General features: G+C 40.8%; 2 protein-coding genes across 3 annotated transcripts in view; both read right to left on the bottom strand.

Moving 5' to 3' along the window:
• Positions 1–10086: 10086 nt before the first annotated feature.
• Positions 10087–17306, bottom strand: ABHD10 (abhydrolase domain containing 10, depalmitoylase). The gene is made up of 5 exons (XM_075711578.1): positions 17116–17306; positions 13846–14022; positions 12893–13004; positions 11846–11983; positions 10087–10719 (listed from the first exon to the last, which is right to left on the bottom strand). Exons 1-5 carry the CDS (start codon positions 17304–17306, stop codon positions 10378–10380), a joined length of 960 nt encoding a protein of 319 aa, XP_075567693.1. The 3' UTR covers positions 10087–10377.
• A 3613-nt stretch (positions 17307–20919) lies between these two features.
• PHLDB2 (pleckstrin homology like domain family B member 2) overlaps positions 20920–21967 on the bottom strand; it is a 58069-nt gene continuing 57021 nt past the window's right edge. For both annotated transcript variants that reach the window (XM_009478245.2, XM_075720325.1), the window contains 2 exons: positions 21842–21927; positions 20920–21060 (listed from right to left, as the gene is read on the bottom strand). In XM_009478245.2, the coding sequence (XP_009476520.2) occupies positions 20920–21060; positions 21842–21927 (227 nt within the window). The remainder of the gene's footprint in view (positions 21061–21841; positions 21928–21967) is intronic.

Here is a 21967-nt window from a genome sequence, read left to right as displayed (position 1 = left end):
ATCCTGTTTATCTCGCCCATCTGCAGTCTGCTTTCATGCATGTTTCCTCAGCCTTGCGCTGTTCACCCTACAGGCTCAGTTTTACTCCACCTAGTCTGCATCAACCCAAACTGCACCAAGCATCCCAGTGCCAGATAGTTAGAAATACAAACAGAGGGACTTCACCAGACTTCACTCGGTGAAACGAAGGTAACAGAAATTACCGCACATCTCGTTTATTTTTAATCACAAAGCAGAAGCAAAACCTTTTTCTCCCTGTTCTGCATTACGATGCTAACAGGCTTAGAGTGTGAAAAATCATTTCTCCTCTTCCCTGTTCAAGTGCTGATAAAAAATTTCAACCAGGGGACAATAGGATGAAAAGTCAAGGAAGAGAAGGCAGGTAATAGAACATTATTATCACTCTATCATTAGTATATATTAGGCTATCAAATGATGCAGTTGTGTCCTGAGAAAACAACTCAAACCACTAAAACCAAAGGGAAATCCCTGAAAACTAGCAAAGCTACTATAAAGCACAGGGATGGTATTTTCTGCTGGTGTGAGTCAGCATACTTCCAGTATCAGCAAAGGAGCTATGCCCATGTACAGTAGTTCACATTTTGATTATACGACTGCAGTGGTGGGAGGGGAGAGAAGGAAAGTTAAGACAAGAGACTTTTCTTCTGGTCTGATTGGTACAGATTTATCCTTTATTAAATAACATAATTTTGCTCTTCCCCGAGTTGCACCAGACTTTGCCAAAGGTCTTTCATCCATGCTGTATTATCCACCCTGCTATGACATAGTTCCCTTTTGGCATAAGATTCATGTTCAGCTTGATATGAAAGGAGGTTGATAAACCTGAGGTGGAATCACAGTCAGCTTTGCCAACAAAAGTCCTCCTGCTGCATTTAAAAAGAAAAAAAAAGGGAGGAAAGGAATACAGCTCCTTGTATGTCTATCTCATAATGGTCTCTTCATCCAGTATGTTCTCATTTTAAGACCATGAGTTCTCAGATTTATACTGCTTTGGATGCTGCCGGGCTTGAGCAGACTCAAGAGATGAAAAATTTAATAGATGACCTAATTTATTGTTGTCCTCCATAGGCATTTCATTTAGTGCTTTCTCTTCTCTGCACCGGTAGTTTTAAAACCCTGTGAAACATCTCATTGCGTAACTTGGAGCATGCTACGTGACCACGCCGCCACTTGAGTGCTTTCCATCCCAGCGAACACGCTGTTGAAGGCACAGCAAATGCGCAGGAACCAAGACTGCAAACCAAGCCTGGAGATGAGAGGAGGAGTAAACTGCAGCTGCAACAGTAAAAGGCAGTACGTGGATTCGACGTCCTTTCCGTTCAAGCAACTGTTAAGTGCCGGGCCTTACACTCTTTGGCCAGTCCCACAAAGAATAAGAAGCTTTATTTTGCACTTTCAGGTCTTTTTGCATTTTTCTGTTTAGAAGAGAGCTACCTAGGTTGCTTGGCTGTTTCTGGTCACACCAGGGTGTTCAGTGCTCATTGGCAATGAGATTTCATGAAAGCCACCTACCTTTGCATCAGCCTCTGACCCAGTTTCCTAACCTGGGGGCAGGGATGGGTAATTTAACCCTCCTAAGCTGCAGAGCAGAGATCTCCCCCTTCACAGATGTTGGCTCTGCAACCTGTTCTCGAGGGACCGTTCCATACTGTGAAAGCTGAAAAGCAAGCTTGTCCATCAATATCAATTTTTAATAAGGCTTTGAAAACCAGGAAAGCTGCAGAGGACTGGAAAAATGCCAGCTCCCCACCAATATTTCCAAAGTATGAGTAATCAAATCATAAGCCTGCTTCTGTGCCATCAATCCTGGGAAAAACAATGGAATGAATTTTTTTTTAAAGCGATAGTGTTGATGCAATTTACTAAAAACTCTGTAATACATTAGAGCTGGCTACCGTACAACACATTGATTAGAGAACTAAACTGGTTCTGAAACAACATGACACATTAAAGAGATTAAAGCTGGCTAACCACTAGGTCCTATAATAATGACTGTAACTGAAAAAATCATTAATGATTGTATATACTTTTATTCAGTTTGTACAAAAATGTGTTCCCAGGCCTTAATTATTTAATATGTTATTAGAAGTCACAAAAAAACCCCCCAGGCTCCTAAAAAGATCCCAGCTCATACAAGCCGTGATGAGTAAACAACAAAGATAAACTCCTTGAAAGCAGTCTACCTGGAAGCAGGCAAAAATGTGTCTCACTGCAGCCAAAGTCTAGCCGTCGTCAGAAAAGTGCTTTTCAGAACATAGCACTCTGTCCTATGAAAAAGCAGATGTTAAAAAGAAAAAGCAGAGGGTGATGGAAGATGAGCAGGTGGGCACAGGCGCTGGGTAAGACACTGTGACCGAAGGGCTTGGCTGAATAAAACATGGGAGGTCCAACAGCAATGGGAGTATCATATCCAGTTCTGACAATCACTCTCCAGAAAAAGTGGTGAAAGAATGAAGTAAATTCAAATAGTCACTCCAGTAACCAGAAGATTGAAACTTAGAGCCTTTACAGTGATCACTTCAGAAGGATTATCTGTTTTGCTCACCAAAACCAGAAGTTAGAAATGGCAAGCACGCGTGGCTACACAGCGAAGAACTGGAGGAACTCAAGTTCCTTCTGTTGGACACAGGCGCGTTAAAGCCTGATGGCCAGAAATGTGAAATAGAAGAAAGGGACAGGTTTTCAGTAGCAACGGTACTACCATTAGAACAGCTCACCTGCTGCTTCCAATGGATTTTGTCCTCTTTTATTTTTCTTGGTAACTCAAGATTGGAACTTGTGACTAAAAATAGAGATGAAGCTTGAATACTTGAAGTAGGATTTCATGCCTGTAAGAGCTACGGCTCGTATTATGCTTTCAGATAATCACAATATTAACCTACAAATTTAAAAATCTTTGTAAATCTAGAAACAAATGCTGCCAACAACAACAAAACTGACATTAATTAGCTCATGACCCATGTTTAGATTCAGGGTAACTCAACAGCTTTCAACATCTTCTGGCTGGAACACAGAGGGAAAAGTAAAACTTATCCTGCTACGGAGCAACCCCTAACCTTGGTTAGATTCTCTGTTTGGCAGTTTGCTCCTTAGAAAGAGCCTGGTATTTCAGCCATCCCAAAGCACTATCTTTCAAAGTATGCCGGATTAATTCCCATCAGAGAAACCTATCCAGTAGTCAGAATAACTGGGAAGTCCAGGCTCCATTTCCCAGGTCTGCCACTATGCAATAATGGACCTTTCATAACTAGGTTAAAAAAAAAAAAAAAAAAATCCAGGAAATTTTCCAAAGCTGTAAAACAGTTTACAGCACCTCCCTTCATTTCCTTCTGAAGGGCTGCTGAAAGCTGCTCCCTGCATATACGCCTATGTCATGACATCACATTTTCTAGAGTTGCAGAGGTTTGCTAAGGTTCAATACAAGCTCAGTGCAAGCAGAGGGCCTCTTTCAGGGAGCTGCAAGGCCAGGTCAGTGCTCTGCAGACCCTTGGTTTTATTCATGGCCTTGCTTTGTCTTAAGACACCTGGAGATGTTCTACACAAGAGAACTAGTCAGACTAGGGGAAAAAAGAAGCTCGTGGAATATTGCCAACTTTTTAACTGTGCAAACTGGGTGGCAGAGATATCAGAACCTGGGGACAACATTAATTTTAAAAATTCTAACTTCCCCAGTGATTTGAAATCTAAAATCTAGAGAGCCTCAAAGCCAGTAAGTGCTAACTTGCTTCAAGTATCTTCTCTTTCACCTGCAAAAGGGTTTCTTTGCCAGCTCCGAAGATGTTAAGCCCCAAGCAAGTGCGTACTTTGAACGCCTCAAATTTGGGATTAAAAGCAAAGTAATTCAGGAAGGAAGGACCTTCCTATTTGTGGGACAGAACAGAATGCACTGACACACTGGTCTGCAGATCAAGGCAGCTCCTAAGGTAGCCGTGACCAGAAGCGTTTCTGGGATTCGTAAGTCATTGATCACCTTCCAGGCAGCTTGCCAGCAGAAACAGTTACCACTGGAAAACAACTCCAGTGGATATAATTGCCAGCATTCCTGGTATTCAAGATGACCTTGGAGTTAAATTGTGCATTTTAATTCTCAGGATCTTTTAAGTCTTGCGCTGGATTTACAGACTCCTTGAAAGAAAACCAACGCATTTCATCGTAATGATTTTCTATCAGTACCCAACAAAAACAGTATCTTCTGAGAACTACCTTGGTTTGAAAACTACACATTGCAATACACACTCACCAGAAGAACAGAAGTAATCTCTTTATTTCACTGAAACATAGGTCAAAAACAGACAGCAAGATTTACAAACAAACAAACAAGATCAAATCCTCTAACTAAATAAATGCTGCTTCTTATCATTAGGGACTTAGCTTTGCTGTCAGGGACTTTTTCAAGAGTTACTGTCCTAAGGACCAGCACACCTTGGCACACTTTCTGCCAGCAAACCATATTCAATACAGAAGCAAAGGAGAGGATTCTCGTAAGACCCAGACCTGATCCCAGGCAGCCCATGTCCTTCAGGGACTGCTTTTCCAGCACCAAAGTCTGGGCAGGCCATTTACATCACTCCAACCTTCAGCATACCTTTGCCACAGACACGAGCACCTGCTTCCACCCTGACAGGCAGCAGTGACCTTCTCGTATTGCCACGTGGGAGGCAAGCAGACAACCCAGTGCAGGTCAGAAGGCCCGAAAAGAACATAACCTTTCACGTGCTAGCCTAAAAACATTTTAAATTTGTATTTTAGTTTCAGAATCATGTGACTGGAAGTTTTAGCAGCTGTCGTTTGCTTTTTGTTCCACATATAAATGCAGAGCTAGCCGAAGCTCCTTGCCAAACACAAATCAAGACGCTGTAGCAGGCTGACAACATGTCTATTCCCCACCCATGAGCAGATCGCAAGCTAAAATTACTGCATCATATGGAGGAGGCCCATTTCTCTTTAATGGAATAGAAGCATTAGACCATATAGCATACATATGCAGGACTTGGAAAGAGAAATACAAGGTCAAGCCTGCAACTAGACTGCAGTAGGTCCTGTAATTTAGATTTATGCATAACATGGCCAAGGCTGTAACTAACATTCTTCTGTCCTAGGCAAATACATATTGAAGAGAGATGAGGTCCTACAGACACAAAGAAAATCTGAGCTATAAAACCTGACCTATGAGCAGTAAATCTGTGAGCAATGTATTTTTGTCCTTCATCTCTGTCTGTTCTTCCCAATCGTTACAGCAATATCTTCCCCTAGAATCTAAACACCTGCCAGGAGAAAAGCAGCATGCACAGTGGCATTCCAACCATGTATGTAGCAAGCTGCCTGCTATTAAACAGCATAGCTTGAGTTCCCTCTGCCTTTCCTGTCCCTGCTGGGCTTCAGAAGAAGGGCGGAAGAGCAAGAGTGCACACTGATTTTTGGTATTTCTGCATGCATTCCTCTGACAGTTGTTGAATTTTAACCAGGCTTTAGTGAAATTTCACATTCTCACACATCTGACTGAATTTGTACATCAGCTCAAAGCAGAGATCACTGATCTTAGAGACAGGTGAAACATAACGCTCTTCTACTTCCAGGGAAGTCATTAACATAATTTTTTAGCACTTTAAAAAAAAAAAACCACAACAACATCTGAAAGGGTAAGGTAGGCCTCTCTAGAACAGCACAACTTTGTAACTTAGAAAACAAGGAAGCTCAAATCTCATCATTCCCCAGGACATGATTTTCCCTCCCACTCGTTCCCCCCACTAATGTAACGACACTGACCAAGGCACTGGTTCAGAAAATGTCGTAACTCTGTATTGCAGCACAACTAGAGCATTGAAAACATTTGGGCAGCTGCAGACACATAGTTGGTTGAAAGTTTCTCTCTAAGCACGTTTTAATTTGATATGAAAAGTATGGTACCATAAATCTCTTAGCCCCATTGAATAACAGCGCGTCCAAGAGAGCACGTAATCAAAATTAACATAAAAATGAAACAGCAGGAGGCAGTTCTTCTAAGTCCTATCCAGCTAGGGGTTTTTGTGAACACTGCTTTGTTTGCATTTAGTGTTGATGCAAGAGAAAATAAGTTAGCTAAACTGAAACTACATGAAACACTTAATACCATTTAACTAAAAAAACCCCAAACGAGCTCAAGTGTGTAATACAAAGCCAAACAACAGAAGAGACAGAACAAGCAGAATACTTGACAACATAAAAATACATACATATAAAACTGCATTAGTACAGCTCAATATACACAGAATAAGAGCACTTGTTTATTAGTAAACAAGTTGAAAAAGTTTTAGACTCTGTCAACACATACTGGTCTATTGCAGAGTTTAATCCCAAACACGGGAAAGCATGCCTCACCATTTTCTTTCTTTTTAGAAGGCAGAATAGTTTGTTTCACAAGTTAAGTCTCCAGTAGTTTGATTTTGCAACAGATCTGAAACAAAAACGTTGGTAAGGACTAGGGATAGTTGAGGTCAGCTGGTAATGCTTTTGTTTCTTTTTAATGGAAACTCTTACCTGCTTCTTTGGTATTCTATGCTAATCAAGCTTCCTGCGTAGCTTTTTGTTACTTACTCATGAAACTTGAATGACTGTAACTAACTCCTCAGCAGGAGTTAATGTTATGTAGTTTAAGCATTACATATAAGACAAATATCTCCAGGTGCTTATTCAACTAGTACCGTTTGATCAAAATGAACAACACAAGCAGCTGAGTTGCTCAGTTAAGTGTCCAGAGCGTCCTTGTACTGTGACAGCAGTGTCAGCCCCAACATGTCCGTACTACACTCAGTGACAGATGAGCCCAGAAGTCATTTTCAGACCTGTCAAAAGTGAAAGACAACGAGAATGCTAACAACTTAAGCTAACAGTACTACTGGAAATAATTAAGTATAGATTAAGGTATTCAGAGAAAACCAACCACCCTGGGCAGCACAAGATAGGGTTGGTAAATTTGAAAGTGTAAGACACCAACCATTTTGTGCGAATCAAGTTGAGGAAATACATGTTATACGTTCACAACACATACTTTGTATTTGGCAGCAAATTAGAAGTCCGTAAAAAAATTAAAAAACAGAACATAAGAATTAATTACAAAGTATTTCAAAAATTTGCACCATGCAGAGCTTTCCAAATGTGTAATACCCTAGTTTAATACAGTATTTCTAGAGAGGAAAGAAATATTTGTTTTTAAACATGACTAATATTGAAAATAATTCACTACCTAGGCATCTACTGGCAAAGACAAAAGAGATGCCAAAGGCGTCAACTCAGGCAACAAAACATAGTACTGAATTGGAATGACACCATCATATGTGACTATTACATTATTCAAGATTGTCAAAACTTCCTGGTAGGTCAAGAACTATTCATGGGTACGATGTAAACCTCCCTGGTTATCATCTATCCCTTCTTTCAGCCATTTGAACACACCAAGTTGAGAGTAATCACAAAGCTGGTATTTCCAGCATGAACACAAGGAAAATGCTATGCTTGCAAAGAAAAATACCAGTGGAACTACCGTGGCAAAGTTAGAGGAAAAAGGCTGTCTGTGCAAGGCCTACCTCAGAGCCACCTCTTCATATTTAAGGAATATAGACTGAATTTAGAAAATGGTAAGCTAATACAGAGAGAAGGGCACTAGCATTCACTGAATCTCAAAATACTATCTGGACTATTGTCTCTATGAAGAAGGTATCATCTCTGCCTTTGCATTTACGCTTTATGTAGCAAATTTGGGGTGTACTTGTAATGCAAATGCTACCACTAATCTCCACTCAGCAAGAGGAGAAGAAAAACAGAGAGAAAGAACTACAAGTGGCACGCAAAAAGAAAAACCCTCCCTGGGATTAAGTTTCAGTAATGTTGTTTGAGGAACCGATGCTGCAGTTTTATATCCTCAACAATTGTGTCAAAAACCCTGTTATGCTGCCTCGTCCCACCTAATGTTACTACAGCAGAATAATGGAGAAAAAAAAACAACAAAAAACCACCACCAAACAAACCAATCAACCTGAAAACTACTCACACAACTGCTCCCCTTCATATTTGTTTTCAGCTATTGTGCTCTAAGGCATTGGAACAAAAAGACCTTAGCCATGAAATACCAATTATTTAATAAAAGCTAAGGTGAAGCTTTGAACGAATACAATGCAATTCTTTCAAGAGAAATACACAGCTACAGTTTATGCAGACATATACTTTTCCCTGCCTGAAGTACTACAGTTCAATCTAATGTTTATAGGTATCGTTCCCAATTCAAAAAAAATAGCTCAAAACTTTTCAGTTACTGAAATAACTTTGATACGTGTGAACAAAAAGTACATCTACCACAACAGTAGCTTTGGGCCTTAATTAAAATTAAGTACTTCGGAATTACTGCAGTCTACTTTTTTCAACTTCTTCTTCCATTAAGAGACAAAGCAATCTAACAGAAGTGACAAAAGTGGATTAAAATATTGTCATAGGTAAGCTAAGAGCAGAAAGTTCTGAAGTAACTTAATTTTGATTTGACTGTGTCTTTAAAACTCACAAAAATCTATTTTTCAGGTTTTATTAGATGCAAGTCACATGAATACACATAAAGAGGACAACTGTTTAATAATACAAAAATATGAACACAACTCAACCTTCAGGAATGGAAGTGGTTGAGCAATTTGCATAAATTATCTGAATTAATTTTTCTCAAAAGTAAAACACATATTCAAGAGGTTTTAAAGCTTAAGAAAGTAGTGAATTGCATATTCATACAAAGAGAAAAAAAATCTACTCCCCTCAGAAACACTTGGAAACAAGATTTCATGGAATGTTGTAATTCCTCAAACAAGTAACATGAGCTAGAGTAATTGAATTAGGGAATTGGTACACTTGAATTACAAGGTTTGCATCTAAACTACAGCCATCTTTTTTACTCTCATACCAGAATTCAAATTTTTTTTACATCACAGCTTCTTGTTTTTTGCAGTATTGAAGCCTAAATAAAACTGTACTTCACAGGAACTCATCTGACATTTAGGGTTTTTTTGTTTTGTTGTTGATTTGGGCTTATTTTTAGGTTGTTTTTTTTTTTTTTTTTTAAATTAAACCCCACTACCTCAGCAAAGCTCTATGCAACATACTTCTACTGACAATGCCAAAACTGAAAACAACAAACCCTCTACAAATACCTTACCCCCAGGAGCTTTAGTCTTTTAAGGTAGCAATAGCGATGCCATTTACTACTTAAAATAGTAAAGCCAGAAACAACTATATACTTTTGACTGTTGTTTCATATTAAGGCCAACCTGAATTAATTCCAGCCTCTCACCTAAGCAAGTTCCTCTCTCTCAAGTGTATGAATGGCACTCTATTTTTGGACAAAACCCAGGTAATAGTCACATTTGCAAGGAAATCCGTTTACTATTAAATTCTAAGGATTTACGTTACAAGAATTATCCAACTATAAAGTTTCAATTACAAGTTTTCAGGCTCGCAATCGTGTACCTCAAATTCCTAACTCTGGAAGACACTATTCCTAATAATCTACAGTTCTCAAGTCAGAAAAGAGGCAGTGATGCCCTATGGTCCTGTACTCCCCACTTTAAAGAAGTTACTATAAAAGAGTCACTATATTGAACTGGTTTCACGTCACACCAAGATTATATATTGTTCCCTTAACAGTAGACCCACAAATTAACTATTACAAAAAGACAGCCTGGAGTAGAGGACATAAACCCTACTGATAAGCATAGATGAGAGAGCTCCATCTGCACTTTGAGGCCCTGCGTTCTTAGAAGTTAACGTGTTCTTTATGTAGTACCCCAAGCACACCATCAGGGTGTGCCTTCCACTTTTCAATTTTAACAGTACTTAAGAAAAATATAATTATTATCTGAAATGTTTATTATGCTTCATGTTATTTACTATTTCTAATAACAATAACTTTAGTAAATACTTAAGTTGATTTTGCCTTGCACAGATGGTTTCAGACATAAGATACAAGAATGTTACAGCAAAAGGACAATACCCAAAAGGTGTCAAAGACACAGGAGATTAAACTTTTACCATACAGGCCAATAATAACAAAACTGAATCAACACCGCAGTACAAAAGTGTAGGAAGCTTGCCAAGAAAAGGTGTAAGTGGTGAAGGAGAGGTTCTGAACACAACAGCAGCACTCCTTCACATTCTGGACTGCCTGTGCAAATGCAGCATTAATGAAATACCTGTATTTATGAAACAGAGGTAAGAAACAGCAGATAAAGCTCAGTTCCTACTGTGATAGTCACAGGCCTGGCATCATCTTGTTAAGAACAGGGTTTCTGCTACTCATGGAAAAGAGTCAGGTGTAGAGTTCATGCATGTATGCTACTCTGCAGCTTATACTAGTGTTGCCAGCTTGTCAATTAAATCATCAACGGTATTCACAAGAAGTTTTATATCCTCCTTCTCACTCATCCGATGTTGGCCAATTTTGCGGAGGATAACATCCACATCTTTGCTCAAAACACGATCAGCAACTTGCATAGAGATCTGCCAAGGGACAACATCATCCTTCATGCCATGAATGAGTCGTATGGGACATGTTATAGGAAGAGGGCTATTTAGCACACAGTGATTTTCTGCTTCTCTGATAAAGTTGTATGTCAAGGAGTAATACCCTTCCTCATTATACTTTGTTGGAAACTTCCATTCACCTTTTTCTTCTATTTCTTTTTGTGCCTGTAAAAAAAGAGAGCAAAGAATAAACAAGACAGATGTTACGAGTTCTTCAGAGTGCCTCAACCTATTTCTGTTCTAAATGCAGTAAAACTTCCCCAGGCATACAATTTCACTTTGTCCATTTTTATTAGCAGAGAAGGTGTATTCCTGTTTGCCTTCCAGCATCTGAGAAGACAAAACCCCTGCCATGTCACAAAAGCTACTCTGCACGTCTCTTCTGCCATTTAATCTAGTTAGGATTCACCAATAAAATTAAGTTTCTCAGCCAGACTCTATCAAAAAAGATGTACAGCCACAATCAACAGCAAGTCTCTCTGGCTTCAATCAGTTCACTGAACCTCAAACAAGGAGAATCCCAGGAAAACAGAATTTTCCAGTGATCAGTCTTTTCAGTCTGAATACACACACAATAGCTGTGTCTAAATACTGTATTTCCAGAATCTTACCTTAGTCTTAAGTAGCAATACTGACACTACACAGTGCCTTACCCCAAAAAAAAAAAAAAAATCAGGAAAATATTTTAATTATTCTAAAGCATAAGCTATTTATTGCCATGTTTATTTGTCACATTATAACACCTGATTTTCTTTCCTGAAGACAGGACATTACCACCATCAAGGAAGCAACTCAGAAAGAGACTTCCCAGCACCTAAATCTTAGAGTCTTCACAAACACACTGATCTGAAGAATTCCCCTTCTACACACACAACCTGTGTCAGATTCATCTCATCCAATGTCATCTCAATTGCTTTAGCAGCTACTTCTCCATCCTTGAAAGCACAAGGATCCAATCTGAGTGCAAATGTAAGATATTCAACACTGAAATCTAACGGAGTGCTGAACTGCAGGGATCTGACCACATTCTATATGCCACAGTAATAATATAAACACATTCTAGGTAGTGTTCACACTAGCTTCGTACTAAAAGCACAGTATTTTAATTATTTAATTAACAGTATTTAATCTAAAAGACTTTTAGATTAATGTAAATTTTCAGCTTACCTCCACCGCAAACACAGAAAAATTACTGGAACACTTGCAGGAAAAGTACAGTTTGAGCAACAAAATTTCTTAAATCCTTGATGCATTTTTTTAGATTGCACAAAAGCCAACCATCAGCATTTACCTCAATGGGAAGCTTCTTAAAAGTTGTTACAAGGTGGTCCGCTGCCACAGCTACTCCAACTAGAGCAGCTACTTTATCTGGGCGTGCTATTGCAGCATGAAGCATCAGCCATCCACCCAAGCTGGCGCCCACCAGAATCTTAAAAGAGAGAAAATGAGATATTATTTCACAGGCAATAGCTATTTTTTTTTCTTTTACAAAGCATCAGTTTTCATTTCATTTAACTACTTAAACCTTGGGCATAATCCTGCTGTCCTTACCCAGGCAGAACTGCTGTCACCTCCAGTGGAAATTTTGCCTGAGTAAGCACCACAGGATCTGGTATTCTATTATTCTTTTTGTTTAGCATGGCTGGTTATTGCTGTCTGAGACTGAAACGCTGGAAACAAAATGAGAGTTGAAGTAATTCAGTATCACATGCATAGTTTCCTCCTTAAAATAAATGCACACAGTAAAGGCTCAGTGCAGTGAAAGAGGTCAACAAAAGCAATTCATAATACAAAACTGTTTTAAACACACCACTAGGCATTTCCAGGTTGCAGGAGATTTCAAGTTTCTCACAGTCATTTCTAAAGTAACTGGAAAAGTCAAATGCTGCTTCTGCTGATTTTTTTAAGCTATTTTATCATATAGAGTGTATTAACTTGTAGCATTCCTACAAATGCTTTAATTAATGCATCAGCATTGGGACAGTGACACACTTTTTCATGAAGAGGGCTGTGCCACACTGGAACAGTTCCCTGTCAGGTAGAACCTCCGCCATGAGGCTGTCTCAGGCTCCCCGGGAGGACAGCCTTGCTCTGAGCAGGAGGCTCTAATAAACAACCCCCAGGAGGTCCTGCCAAACCACGTTCCCATGATTTTGTGATCTACCTGCTTGCACAAGAGCTCCTATGAATATGACCTCTCAAATGATTCAGCCTGAAAGTGAGCAGGTGTAAGCTGTTAAATAGAAGATACTGTTGACCAGAGCTATTATGGCGTATTTTTGATTAATGTTCTACCTTGGGGACAAAAAGCATTCTACATTTAAAAATAAAATATAACCTGTGGTCCATCTGTAAGTTCATCCAGTATAGACAGAACATCTTTTCTCCACTTCCCAACTGTACACTCCTCAAAGTTACCACCTGAACTTCCACATCCTGTATAATCAAATCTGAAAAAGTAACCATCAAAATGAAACTCATACTACTGTCTACAGCAACACAGTTAGCTAACTAAACAGCACCATTTAATCAAATTAAGCAGGGGACAAGACATCGCATTAGATGTTTTCTTACTTGGTCCTGCATATCACTAGCACCAGAAATCACATGAAAAGAGGTTTAAATACAACCGATACAATTAAGTGATGCAGTGTTCTCTTACCATTTGATACAACAATACCCAAATTTACCAGGATATTTCCCAGACAAAGAATTTCCCTTACAGCCAGAACGCAATATACTTCAATTTTAAAGGTACTTTTAAAATGTACAAACTCTCTTTCAAACGTTATTCCCAACTACGACTTATGAAACTGAGCATTCACCCTAGTCTATCAAAAGAGAGTATCACCAAGCACGTGCATGTTCCTCTAAACCCACAGAAGGCACTGGATAGCTTCATAAGCTTTGACAGTTAAGCAGCACACTTATAGTGATAATTTACAGAAATGAGAACTCCAGGTCCCAAAACTAAAATTTCTACTGTTTTCTTCCCTTTCTTTTTCATTTTTGTGTCTGTAGCCTTAATGTAAAACATAGCATTGGCTAGACTACAGAAATTTGCCAGAGAATTTCCTGAATTACTTTCAGAATACATTCTCCTAATTTATCTCAGTCTCTCTTACAGACCGAAAGTCTACATTTGAAATGGAAGAAAGACACTACTTAGCTTGTGTACAGCACAGCATGCATTCCAAACCAAATGCCAAAGTTTACATATTTTTGTTAAAACCCCTTCCCCCAACCCACAATACTTGTTTCATTTTCGCAAGAACGACGCTCTGAATGTACCTGATGAAGGCATGACCTAGAGATTTGCAGAAATCTTCAAGGGCAGTTGCTTTCTGACCATTCATATTTGACTTAAAGCCTGGAAGGAAAATAACCCCTGGATTCCTGCCTTTTAGTTTATGATAAGCAAGATTTGGTCGATCTGGTCGAGTAAGAAAGCTGACCGATGATTTCAGCCTGCAAACTAATAAAAAGAGCTATTTAGTACAATCATCAGGATAACCTTGGCAGAAATACTAATATTTTATAAAATTAGGATTCAGGAAAATATGGACATATTATGTGAAAATAAGATACTTTAGCTCAAGAGAAAAGGAAAAAAGTATCTGCTATACTCTTCAATGACTAACTAGTATTGATTAACCTGTTAGGGAAAGCCGATTGTAATTCATTCTCAAATCATTAAATGCCAACCACGTAAGCAGTTCACTCAGTGACTAGCAAAGTGGCCAACTGAAGCCAAATGCTAAGATTTCCTATATTTCATTTGTCCTTGTGTTGTATACCATCTTGAAAATATTTACTCATTTCACAGGAAATAAGATTTTTCATCTGCTTAGTTTAACTTTCTATTTTTCCTTTTTGTTTTTCCAGACTAATTTTCAAAAATACAATTTTGGGACTAAAGTACTGTGTGCAATGGTAAGTTTACAAGTACATGATGTGGCAATTTTTTTTTTTAGTTCAAGACAACAAACAGACACATTTTGAAAGCAAACACGAAGTTAGATTCTGTTATTAGCATTAATAACCATCAAAAAAAAAGAGTTTGTTTCAAACTGGAAAAAGAAAAATCAAACAAGATTAACAAAGGAAATGCTACCTAATGAATAACTATGCTGAACCTCAACAGCTGCTACAGTATTTAATCTAAGTTTAGCAGTCAATTGTACCTATACTGCAGGTGAGGGCAAGTGATTCGTAGAGAGGTGTTACAGAGACTTAATCCACGTTATTATCCCACTCAGCAACCTAATTTGTTAAACTGAAAGCTTGGTCAAGACTTCTAAGACCTTGATACTCTTAATTCTTAGATTAGAAGACAACTGGTTCTTCAATACTGTAAATCAATAGCAAGATACAAAAACTATGCAACCCCAAATAACACATCAGGGCTTCCTAGTGGTGTAACAACTGGATAAATGCTGCAAAACCAGGCTGTGACAGTATCACACCACTTAACTGTTCTGCGGCTCGGAGTTTTCTCACGATCAGAGAGATTACATTCAAGGGGTTTTAGGGGTTTTGCTTGTTTCTTTTTAAACTTGCACACGCATGAGTAAATGTGGATGCATAAAAGATGCAGAATGCAGCTAGTATTCAGTGCCTTTCTACAGTCTAACAGAAATTATACCATTTGAACCATAGATTAAAATCATTAAATCTTTCCTGAAATGACAGGACAGTTCTTTATCTATTGATGCATCAATTATTATAAAGGGGAATAAATGCCACTGTAAAGGTATGTTTATTCAGATGCATCGACGCTATAGCTTTTGGTTTGTGTGTGTCTCGATCAGTGAGCCCATCACCTCTTCACCGGCCAGTAACAGAGGAGATACACCAAGAAGTGCTAAACTTGATAGGAGAATAATTAGGACCATTTTTCTCCCCCTTAAGCCCTGATAACTGTCGCTGAGGTCACTGGTTTTCCATCCTGCAGCATTCTGGAGGTGCCCTCAAACTGTTTCGACACTGGGCAGGGTTTAAACTGCAGCTACAAGACACAACTGCTGTCTAAGCTATTCCACAAACTAGTATTCTGCATTTAACAAATTACTGTAAGTGCACCAGCACTTACTAACCTGAATAATGCAAAACCCTAAAGCAACCACCCCAGCCAATCCAAAAGCAAGGCTCACTGGAGTCACACTGGCAGACTTCCCTTCAGACAGACAAAAATATCAATAACTGAGCAGCTAGCCAGTAATTTCTCATCCTGGTTTCAGTGAAAGACCTTGGTAAGAGTAGGGAAGCACTTCTGCAGGGTGCAAGGTGGTACTTAGTATTTGCAAAAGCAAGTAACAGACAGCAGGAACTAGCTACAGGGAAGACCACTGGCCCCTTGCCTGATGCTATGGAGCTCTCTTCATATCAGAAACACTGCAATTTTAATTGTGTTATGACCAACAGAAACTGTGATTGAGACCAGCACCACATGTCAAAGGCAAAGAAATCCTCCAAACAACCTTGGGAACGCTCCATCACTGTGACCTGCCCGCTGCCAGCAGCAGATGAACACAGCTCTGGTAGATAATGGACTCAACATTGTCTACACTTTTTTTCATGCAATCACCTATGCTACGGGAGCAAGGTGGCCACCAGTTCCACCAGCAGGAACCGCTGCTTAGCCCAGTCTCAGAGTACCTAACGGCACACTCAATAACCAGCTATTCTGGCTATGCCAGCACTCTAAACACACAGAAAGAAAAAACATCAGCAAAAGACCACTGTATTCATCTCTTCACGCAGACACAAAATGTGCACCCTTAGTGGCAGGTAAGTTTCACTCACTTCTACACTGAGCAACCTCAGATGAGGTTCATTACCTCACCAAGAGCCGCAGCTGTCTGTCAAATTTAAGGCAATGAATAAACTCAACAAGTCAGAGAAGCACCGAGTCTGGAGCAGCAGGAAGGGGCACTGTGCGTTTGGGCAGAGGACCGTCTCGCTCACAAGTGCGAGCAAAGCTGGTTTAGGTGCCAGGTGAAGCCCCACACGCAGGCACGCTTCGCATCCCAGCAAGCGAACTGGCCCACTTTCCTCGCGCTTCCAGTCCCTCAGGAAGCAGCAGGAGGGGCTTAGGGGGAACTCAACCCCCGCGGGACGGCAGCCGCTCTGCAGGCACGCACAGGCTTGCGGAACCCCTCGCCCTCCCCTGCGCACACCCCCGGCCACCCCCCGAGGCTCGGCAGGGGAGCGAGGGCCCGCCAGGACCCCGGCCCCGGGGCGGGAGCGGCGCTTACCGCCCCCACCCCGGGGGACGCGCCCGGCCCTTCCCCACCGAGACACGGGGCCGCGGGGGACGGGGGTGCCGCCTCCTGCTCTGCCCGGAGCAAACGCACCTCCCCGCGGCCGTCACACACGGCGTGTGTGTGTATATATATATATATATATATATATATATATACACACACCCCCCCGCCGCGGACACGCATCCTCTCCCCTCTGACTGACTGACTGGCAGCCCCTTCTCCCCGGGCTCGCAGGCCGGCGGCGGAAGCGCGGCGCCGGAGCGCCAGCAGAGGTGCCCCGGGGCCCTTCCCTTACCCGGGAGCCCCAGGGCCGCCCTCAGCGACGGGGCCGGGGCCGAGGGACGGCGGCGGCCGCCGCCACCGCCCCGCACCAAGCCCCGCAGCGTACCCGCTGCCGCCGCCGCCGCCATGGCCGCTGCCCCGCGCCGCACGCGCCCCGGAGGGCGGGCAGCCTCCTCCCTGCGCGCACGCGCGGGGCGGGCGCATGCGCCCCGGCGGGTAACGGTAGGGCCGCGGTCGTTGCCGTTAGCGCCGTGCCGTTGTTTGTGAGGTAGAAAACGAATTTTTGTCAATAAAAACACGTAACGGGCATTTCCCTAGGTGCGTGTGTATTCCGGGGAGGGGTCCCTCCCGGAAGGCCTCTCCGGAGCAGGCGAGGCTGGTAAGGCCCGATCTGGCAGGTTGCCTCTGTACGTATGGGGATAAACTGCTCTGAAGTACGCCTTTTGTAATACGTGTATAACGTAATGCACGTAAGTACCTGGCCCTTACCGATGGCCGGAAAGGAGGTTTCAAAAGCCGCGGTCCCTCCCTCGGTCACCTCTCCGGCAGTGTCGGGGCTCGGGCGCTCGTCGGCCCACAGGGCACGGAACCAGCCCTCGCCTCCTTGCCCATCTCTGCTGGGTCTTACGTGCGCAGGCATGGTAGCCAAACCAAGGTTTTCCTTCCGGAAGATCTTTATACGCTGTGCCTTTTATAATACAGGCCACGCAGAAAGGGAGAAAACAACGCTAAGAGAGGTCGATGCCTGCAACTGGCTTTTCCCGAGCAAGTGCCAGCCCAGCCCCTGGCAGCAGCTGTAGGTCAAGGGACACAGCGGCTGAGGCTTTTAAGACACAGCCTACGTGGTTTGCAATTGCCCGAGGTCCTTCAGGGTAAGCGGGTACTTGACTCCCATGGGGGTAAGCTTGGAGGGCTTGCAGACTGACCGTAAGAGATGTTGCCTACTGCCCTGCTTTCTTTACGTTGTCTTGATGTCCACTAGTACAAAATCCACTGTCCTAGAGTTAATTTTCTTCCTAGTAGCAGGCACAGTGCTGTGTTTTGGATTTAGAATGAGAAGAATGCTGATAACACACTGATGGTTTAGTTGTTGCTAAGTACTGCTCATGCTAGTCAAGGACTTTTCAGCTTCCCATGCTCTGCCAGGGGCACAAGAAACTGGGAGGGGGCACAGCCAGAATAGTTGATCCAAACTGACCAAAGGGCTATTCCATACCATATGACGTCATGCTCAGTATAGAAACTGGGGGGGTTGGCCGGGGAGCAGCGACTGCTGCTCGGGAACTGTCTGGGTATGGGTCGGCGGGTGGTGAGCAATTGCATTGTGCAGCACTTGCTTTGTATATTATTATCATCATTATTATACTGTTATTATTATCATTACCATTTTACTTTATTTCAATTATTAAACTGTTCTTATCTCAACCCAGGAGTGTTTCTCACTCTTACTCCTCCGATTCTCTCCCCCATCCCATCAGGGTAGGGGGAGTGAGCGAGCGGCTGCGTGGTGCTGAGTTGCTGGCTGGGGCTAAACCACGACACCCACCACGCTTTGTGACGATGCTAGGAAACTTAAGTGAAAAAGCCATAAAACTGCATAGGCTCTTACAATGAGCTAATGCGTCCTGCAATTTGAGTCATGTCTAAGTCAAATATGGGAAAACTGGGAAACCCTTAAACTTCAGCAATTTCTGCGTTGCAGTTGAACAAAAAATTTATCTATATCCAAGGCTGGTGATAAATTTTCCAAACAGGGTCATAAAAAATGAGAAAAGTATTATATTATGTACACGTAGTAAACAGACTATGCTCCTAATTTCACTGCCATCTGAAAGATCATTTTCCATAGCTCTTTTATGGGAAAACACATGGAATGGTTAGATTAAACATTACTAAGAAACACCAAATTGCTTGCACAACTGTATATGACTGTTTAAAAGACATGCAGAAATGTCTCAAAATGAAGCAGCAAGTGAATATTTAAAACAAGTGTATTTTTAAAAATGTTTATTGAAATGCCTTCATTGCATCATGCAGGATACAAAAATCATTATTAGAAAACCTTTATAACCATACTTAGGAGTAAAATCAAGATACAATCAGGGAAAAATAATAATTATATAAACCAAAGCAATTTATTTCTGATAGTGTTTTAAATCATTAGATTACAAGCTGTGATCTGCACAGATGATACCAATTACCTTGTGACAACAGTCCCTTCTTTCATGATTCAAGTCGAAACTGATGTTCATCATGCTACAGCAACCGTATCACCTGTGTATACCACAAAAAAATTCAACCCGTTCATTACAGATACAGGGTTTAAAAAGCATAACAAAAATATTCTGCCAGCATACTTCTATTCTGCTTTCAGTTTTTTATTTGTTCCATCAAAAGCCATTAACTTTTCATCAAGGAAAAAAAAAGGCTAATGTGCTTGCTTCTATTACACAAACCACATAGCACAGAAGTTTGATTACTGAAATAGAACCTCTTTCAAGTCATATTATAAGAGACTTTCTTGAAGTTCAGTTCAATTAAATAATTTATGTTTTTGCAATATTATTCAAGGACTTGAAGTGATTTTAAAATGGGAGACCACTGCACCCTCAGTATTTTTGTTGTTTTAGGAATCTCAATCTCTGCTACTTAAAATGTTGAGGGTTTTTTCTATTCATACACTGTTCAGCATAAACTCTTAGAACTTGCCTCTCTTTTTTTTTTTTTTTATTCTATTTGACAGCATTATTCTGTTGCAGATATGCATTTAAAAAAAAAAAAAAAAACTCTCGGGGGCCAAAAACTTGGCTCCAAAGAATTTAGATAGGTAGAGATTTTGATGCTGGCTTCAAGGGAACCAATGTTTGAGAGGTTTCCATAGAGCGTTCACCTGGCACAGGGTAAGGTTAGAACCATGCTGGGACCTTACGACATAAAAGAAAATTGCTGTAGGGTCTAGAATTAGTTCATTCTATTCAACAGGGAAGATTAAAAAACCCCTCCTTATGAGGAAGTTAATACATGTGTTTCCATTTCATATCCTTGTGGAAAAACGCATCTTTATAAAGCTATCCTCTTTTTCTGTTGAGCTCCATAGATGCAAACTTTAAACATACAGTTGGTGTCACTGGGTGTTTGAACACACAGAATATCATAACAATTTAATTTCTTTAAAAGTCATGAAGAGTTTTGGCACTGTCCCCTTAAAGTTTGGTGCAACTAACAATTTGAAGACATTATGAGAAGGGAATCGTGTAACTCTTTGGCTCTGTTGTAATACTTAACTACTAAGGCAAGAACTGTGTGTACCTTAGGGTTGCCTTTTTGTTTATATTTTTATAAAATACTTGACTAAAAGTTTTAAAAAGTCACCTAATCATCTATAAATGTCAAATACTGCATATTAAAATATATGCTTATTAGAACTTTCTGTTCCATTACTAGAATTTTTGCATACTGATGAGAACACACGCATTTGTAAACTGTTTAGTATGAGTTTAAGAAGACATTCTCTGTATAAGAGAATTTGTAGAAAACTTTCATTGAATCAGGATGCTGTAATTTAAATTGCCCAATTATCCATTTTGGAGCACTAGGATTCTCTCAACAGCTTTAGCTCTTTCATTCCTATAAAGATCAACTAAAACAAGTAACAAGCCCCCCTTTTCAATGCATTTGTAAAACCATCTCATTCCGAGGTTTTGGGTGCACATCATAAGGCGGACATTTCGGAGTATTCACTGGCTTTTCAGATTTCACTACATATGGCTAACTTCATATGTTACGTTATTGCAGTATGCCCTGTTGCCCCCTTTTATTATAACATGAAGTGGGTGTAGCCTTCTGCGCCTGTAACAATAACATCCATCCATATCCTCATGGCTTCTGGCGAAGGAGCAACCATATAGTATATCCGGTCGTGCGTCTTAACACTGAAAGTGAGCAACGGGTTGGGACTCTAAAAATAGGACAGAAAGAAGGATAGCAAAAGAATGAAATCAAAAGCCATTTATTGGCACCAGAAGTAAAATTACTTACAAGGGAGATTTACAGTAGGGCTAAGGAGAAAGGTAAAATGCAAAATGGTGCAGCACTGCTTCCTACATTGCAGCACTGGAAGCGGAGATGTGTTTAAAGTGTTTGCATCCAGCATAAACACTTTTTACGACATATTTCCACTAGACTATTACACAGTAGTACTGGGCTCCAAATTGTTGTTTCATGCCCAAACAACTAACTCCTCGACTCTGTCCAGTGGTCAATACCACCTTGGCTTTCACAAATCCACTTGCCAAGGATATGTTCAGCTTGTTCACAGCTCGTTTAAATTACAGATGAGAGGCAGAGGGTGCCATGAGCTGCAGGCGCCAGTTACCTCCCTCCCTGTGATCAGGGATGATACAGCCATCCCTTGATTTACCAAAGCCACTGATTTCAGTGGTCTCACCACTGGGCTAAGGAATTCCTCACAGCAAATCCCTGTGGGATCATCACTTGGCAGGTAGACACTCTTACCTCTGCTTTCATCAGTATAAAAAAACCCCAGTGCTAATCACTGATCTGGCTTCATCTTCCTTTTCGTCCACCCCAGGGTTTTTTGTTTGTTTAATAATGTCAGCTTATAATAACAATTTTGTATTTTTTTAATAATGTCAGCTCTCCCTTTGACTTGACAGCAGCTACCATACTTTGGGTACTACTATATGATACTCAGTTAAAACAACAATAAGAAAGTTTACCTTATATGCATTCTTTAGATGATCATAATAGACTTCTTCAATAGCTTGAAAATATATTACACCTTTTAATTTAGTTTCATGTTTGTCTAAAATGGAAAAGAGAAAATGTCTTTGAGAACTGAAATG

Source organism: Pelecanus crispus, chromosome 1 (genome assembly GCF_030463565.1).
Source record: "Pelecanus crispus isolate bPelCri1 chromosome 1, bPelCri1.pri, whole genome shotgun sequence".
NCBI lineage: Eukaryota > Metazoa > Chordata > Aves > Pelecaniformes > Pelecanidae > Pelecanus > Pelecanus crispus.
This window is presented reverse-complemented; position numbering and strand designations above follow the sequence as displayed.